Source organism: Chrysochloris asiatica, unplaced genomic scaffold, assembly GCF_000296735.1.
Source record: "Chrysochloris asiatica unplaced genomic scaffold, ChrAsi1.0 scaffold00333, whole genome shotgun sequence".
Classification (NCBI taxonomy): Eukaryota; Metazoa; Chordata; class Mammalia; order Afrosoricida; family Chrysochloridae; genus Chrysochloris; species Chrysochloris asiatica.
The window spans coordinates 80,782-86,689 of NW_006408851.1; the positions used below are offsets into that span (position 1 = coordinate 80,782).

Genomic DNA, 5,908 nt, shown 5'->3' on the forward strand with positions numbered 1-5,908 from the left:
TTTGGACTTCCTCTCTGAGTATCATTGGCTCTTGTTCATATGGTATCTCTTGAAATGGTTGAACATTAACCATTTCCTTCTGGTAGCTCTTTAATCTATGCTAAATTGGTTTTTGTATATGGTGTGAGATAAAGGTCTTGTTTCAATCCTTTGCATATCGATTTCCAGTTTGCTAGCGCCAACTATTGAAGAGGCTATGTCTTCCCCACTCAGTGTACTTTGGCCCATTGTCAAAGATCAATTGACATATGGATAGGTTAATTTCTGGATTCTCAATTCTGTTCCATTGATCTATGTATTTTTCATTGTACCAGTACCAAGCTCTTTTGACCATGTAGCCATGTAGTAAATTTTGAAATTAAGGAGTGAGAGGCTTCCAACTTTGTTCTTCTTCGAATTAATATATCCTTATCTTTTATGATGTTAGGGAAGTTTCCTTTCACAACTCTTCAACAATATTCTCTGTCCTTTTAATCATCTCTTCCTGTTCTGAAATTTTTTCAGAATTTCCATAAGGTATTCATCTTCCTGGTGTTCTACATAAATCACAGGCCTTTTTCCAATTTATTCATTCTTTTTTCAGTTTGTTATTCTAGCTTACTAGTAATGAAAGATTTATCTCACAAGTCACTAATTCAGGCTTCCCTTGATTTAAATATACTCCTTTGTCCTTTTGATGGATTATCCATTTCTGAGACCTTAGAAGTAATATCTAGTAGCAAATTTTGTATTATTTCAAAATTTGCATTTATTTTGTTTATTTGTTATGGTAATATTTCCCAAATTCTTCTACATTTTTGTCTGTGTCCTTCCTGCTTTCCCTGGTCTTTCTGTCATTCCATTGAAGGTATCTATATATCAAGTATTTTAAATTCTTTCTCGGGCAGTTCCACTGCCTTTTCTTCCTCAAAAATGTTATATGCTTCTGCATCTTGGTCATTTGTTTGAGCCACTCTCTTGTTTCTTCATGTGAATTCAAATCTTCTGTTGTCTCCTAGACATTGTGGTGTCATTGTATTTGTATTAAAATGATGAGTGTATGTTGTGCTGTTAGACTGTCACCAACTGTCTCCTGCTGGGTGTGATCAGAGAATGGAAATGTATACACCGTTTTCTGCTTGTCATTTGCACAGCTCAATTTAGGGTGAGTCTGGCTGACATTGACTGATGTCTATCATTGATCCAGTGGTATACAAGCTGGTATTAACTCGTGTCCAGTGGGTGGAGCTTGAACTCATGTTCAAAGGGTATGGTTGTGGCTGTCTCCCTCTGGGTAGGGCAAGAGGAGAAAATACACAGGAAAACAAAACTGAACAAACAAACCAGCAAACAATAGCAAAAACAGAATATAATAAAGGGTGGAGGGTCAGAGAAAAAGAGGAAGACGCCCAACAAGATAGACTGGCAAAGTGGCAGCATCAGTGGGCTCAAGTATGGCAACAATAGTGAGGTTGGCCCAGGATCAAGCAGTGTTTCAGTCTACTGTGCATAAGGTCGCTATGAGTCGGTACGGACTCGATGGCACCTAACAACAACAACAACAATGTCTAGAATATTGATCTTTATGTATTTTATTCCATTTTTTATGACTTACAATTTCCTTAGATTCATACTTTGTACATTCTATATCCTGATTTTTAATTGATGTTTACAGCTGTTTCTTCTCATTTTGAGTCACGCAAGCCAACACAGTACAACACACTCACAGCCAAGGGATGGTGTTTATTTATAAAAATAAGTGAACACCATATTTCTTGCACATATAGTATGTAATTGTGTGATCACCATTCCCACCTTACAGGTTCATTCACCTATACTGGCATGTCTGTCTTTGTTGATTAGTTTGATGGAAGCAAGGTCACATACAATGGTCAGACTGATCCACATAACCCCTTAGAACAATATGAGCTTATGTTCTGTTTGTGTTTTCAAAGATTTATAGTAGTAAACAAACTATAATTTTCTATGTCATAGTTGCTGAAGATTACCACAGAAGAAAAAAGGAAACGAAACAAGAAAGAGGAGGAGAAAAGAGAACTGACATTTCGTTTTGAGATTCTGATGCATCAAGTACTTTGCTATGGACCATAATACACTTATTACTTCATCTCATAGCAAACCTTTAAGTTACAAATTAGTGTTCCAATCATTTAGGTGGGGGAAAGAAACCCCATCTTCAAATATATAAATATTATCTTGTTATTGTTAAGTGTCATCAGTTGGTTTCAACTTATAGCAACCTGTATAGGGTTTCCAAGGAACAGATAGTGGATTTGAATAGCCAACTTTGTGATTAGCAATTCAGTGCTTATCATATAATACCACACCAGGACTCCATATAAATATTATTGGTGTTTATGTTGTTGTTAAGTGCTGATAAGTCCATTCTGACTCATAGCGACACTGTATAGGGTTTCCGAGGAGCAGCTGGTGAGCTTTAACTGCCGACCTTGCAGTTCAAACAACTTTGCATTCCAGCACATTAACCACAATACCACACTAGGACTCCGAAGTAAAAATAAGGTAAAAAAAAAAAGAGAGATTACCCAGGTGAGGGAAACTATCAATATGATGTCATGGTGAATCCCAAAATTCTACCTCAACATAGTGACCTGTTATAAGGCACAGAGTACAAAGGAATCTCCAACCACAACCAGGACTGACTAACAGCAGCAAGGCATCGCAGATGCACACCTGACCTACAGAAGCAGGAAGGGGGTGATTATAATAGGAAAGATACAGACTGTGTCTGAGATTCCCAGGGTATGAGGTCAGAACCAGGTGACCCTGAAATTATTAAAGCCCTTGATAGGGATTTCCTATTCTTCCTTCACTGCCTGGAGAACATGGCCCAAAAATGACTTCTCAAATATACTGCTTTTATTTTGGCAGTTTAGAAGTCAGAGTTCATTAGGAACTCAAGAAAAATTGGCATCTGAACACTTAAATGTGGTCATAAGCTTTGCCTGGCTAGAGTCATCCACAGACAAAAAGCCTTCAGATTCCAAGCTATGAAATATAATTTTATAAGTAATAGATGTCAGACATTTGTCCAGTGCACACTATAAACCTATAATATGAAAATGCTGATTCCAGTGTGATGGTGGTGTTAGTCCTTACAAAACAAAAGGATATGCAAGTTATACATTAAAATACTTGAGATTTCAATTCTGCCAGAAAGGGATTCTATAGCATAAGCACTGGACTTTCAAACACCAGGTCGGCAGTTCAAACCCACCAGCAGCTCCTTGGAAAGCCTGAGTCAGAACTGCCTCCATGACACTTAAAAACAACAAAGTAAAATAAGATAATCTCATTATTTCTTATTATTTGTAGTGATCCTCAAAGTTTGCAAATAAATTGCTGGGGGAAAGAGCAAGACTCTCTAACTGGGTTCCCCATACATTTGGTTCCCAGATCTCCTTGCTCCCCTGGATCATCCTTCTCTGTCTCTCAAGACCCATATCCCTGACATTCAGCAGAAACACCCTGAAGCAGAGAAATGGAATGTTACATAGGCACAGAACACACACAATATTTACGGGTTTGCTAGATAGCCTTTGCCATACCCCTGTCCCCTCCCCTACTAGAGGGTTGACATGATCTCAAAATCAGGGACAAACTCAATTAATTGTTTACTTTTTTAAATGGCTAAAAATAAACACAATCCTTACTGAAATCTTTCAAAGAGGTATCAAGGTGTTGATTACATTTTGTGTACCCAAATGACCTGCACACTATCTGTCTACTCTCTAAATAGAACCACGAAAACTTGGGCCTCTCTTTGGCCATTGTGGTCCCTCTAACACTTCCACAAGGTGACTCTCCCACAGTCTCTTTTGCATTTCAGAGCTTCACCACCTATTCTTTTCTTCCCTGATTTGCTTTCCATCTTTCCCTTGTAAACAATTGTAACTTCCTAAGGTTTTCTCTATTGCAATATTTACTCATTACCCATAATTAGCCCAATCTTGGACTCTGAGCTCATTAAGCAAATACAGAATTCTTCTAAGAGGGGAGACCATGGCTGTGAGCTTCTGTTACACATATGCATATACATAATTGGTTTTATATTTTCACGCCAAACCAGGAGTCCATCTATAAACACTTAGGGGTATTTGAACCCCAGATTCAGAACACTGCTGAAGCAACTATTTCTTCAGCAACCAGCAGGCAATCAGAACATGAGGAACAGAAGATCAATATATGAAGACCAAGAAGAAATAGGAAAACCAGAACCAGAAAGATAGGATTCTCATGTCAGAGAGTTCTAGAACCAAGGACTCCTGAAACAAAATCTGACTCCTGGACTGGCTGGTGTCATTTCTGAACCCTGAAATCCTGCCATACCTGATCTACACAGTCATTACCTGACTCTGATCATTCCTGAAAACTGAGCTCTCCATTGTCACTGTGAGCAAAAACAACTGCTTCAGAGGGTACTGATAACCCCAATAATGGCCTGCAGCGAAAAAAAAAAAAAAATTACCTGGATAAGGCAAGTCACTGCAGTCTTAGGCTACAAAAGTGACATGGAGTTCAGGGATGCCAGTCTTACCCTGGCATGGGGACCACTGATAGAGGAGGGGACAGGCTAAAGGCAGATGTGTGAAGTAAGGCCACAAAAAAGTTGAATCACTTACCTGCATACAGCTGGGCCTTTCTCCAGGCTGAAAGAGGACATACCCTAGTGAGACTACAGCCATGAACAGCATGAATCTGCAGGCCACCCGCCACCCCTCTGTTCTAAAGGTGTGACTATGCAGAGCAAGACAGATGGTGGAAAAGAGATGATGATCTGTCAAACGCAGAGCTAGACAGGGATGGTAGGAAATTTCCATGAACACAGGTCAGGAATCCTGAATTACATTTCAAGTTCAAGTAGCCTTACTGCTGTTGTGGGACTTTTGGCAAGTCAATTACCTGTTCTCTTCCTCAATAATCTCAAAAACTCCTATTCTGCCTGTATTCACTAATAATCAAAAGTACATATGAAGTCAGTGACATAGCCACCAAGGACTAGAGTGGAGAGTGAAGCATCCTGCTGATAAGAAGAGAGTGCACAGTCATAAGAAAATCCACACTTGCAGATAATACCCACTCCACTTGACCTGGCTTCAATGACTGGATGACCAGAGCTTAACTAGAAGAAAAAAGAGGGAAAAAAGAATAATCTGATACAATTTAATGAACTTGGCCTGCACCTAAGGATGCAGTAGCTCAAAAGAGAGAAAAAATCTTTACAGGGAGGATCATTCCCACTCCGTCAATACACAGAGAAGAAATGGATGGGCAACTTGGACATTGGCTATCCAAAATTGGGGGCTGCAAAGGCAAGAAGTGACTGGCTTACAAGCTTTCAAGAGGGAGCCTAGATCCAGAGGGCTCAGAAGAAAGCAGAATCTCCACTGAGTAGTATCCAATCTGTCTGGGTGGGGTCAATGAAAAGAGATAGGGATAGATCCTTTGTGATACAATGGTGAATATTTGTTATCAGGACTGACTGCAAGGGTTGGAAATGTAAAGGTGGATGTTTTGTAGCAAAAGGAGGGGAGTGAGAAAAATAAATAAATAAATAAATAAAAAAGATGGCGGATCAGGTGGAAGTGTAGTGAGGAGCTCTGCCGAGAACAACACAGAATAAAGGACCAAGAAGGCTGAGGGAATGGTCCCAGTACTCTAAACCACATATAAAGGAATATCTAAAAGGTTGGAAGACTTACAGCTGGGAGTTTGTGGCAGAAGCAAGAAATCCATTGCTTCCTGGTTCGGGATGCTCAGCTGCTCCAGGAGCTGCCATTTTGTGTGGGGCCAAGCGGGGAAAGGATGAGAGCAGCCACGGACGCCTGACAGAGCCGCAGAGATAGAGGTGTGGACATTCTTTTTTTTTTTGGGTATCTTTTCATTG

General features: G+C 39.8%; 1 protein-coding gene across 1 annotated transcript in view; it reads right to left on the reverse strand.

Annotated features, from left to right (window-relative positions):
• LOC102812255 (butyrophilin subfamily 1 member A1-like) overlaps positions 1-5,908 on the reverse strand; it is a 44,385-nt gene that overhangs the window by 26,354 nt on the left and 12,123 nt on the right. Inside the window, exons 5-6 of the mRNA XM_006875658.1 lie at positions 4,924-4,972; positions 4,644-4,696 (exon numbers count right to left, since the gene is read on the reverse strand). Of these exons, the coding sequence (XP_006875720.1) occupies positions 4,644-4,696; positions 4,924-4,972 (102 nt within the window). The remainder of the gene's footprint in view (positions 1-4,643; positions 4,697-4,923; positions 4,973-5,908) is intronic.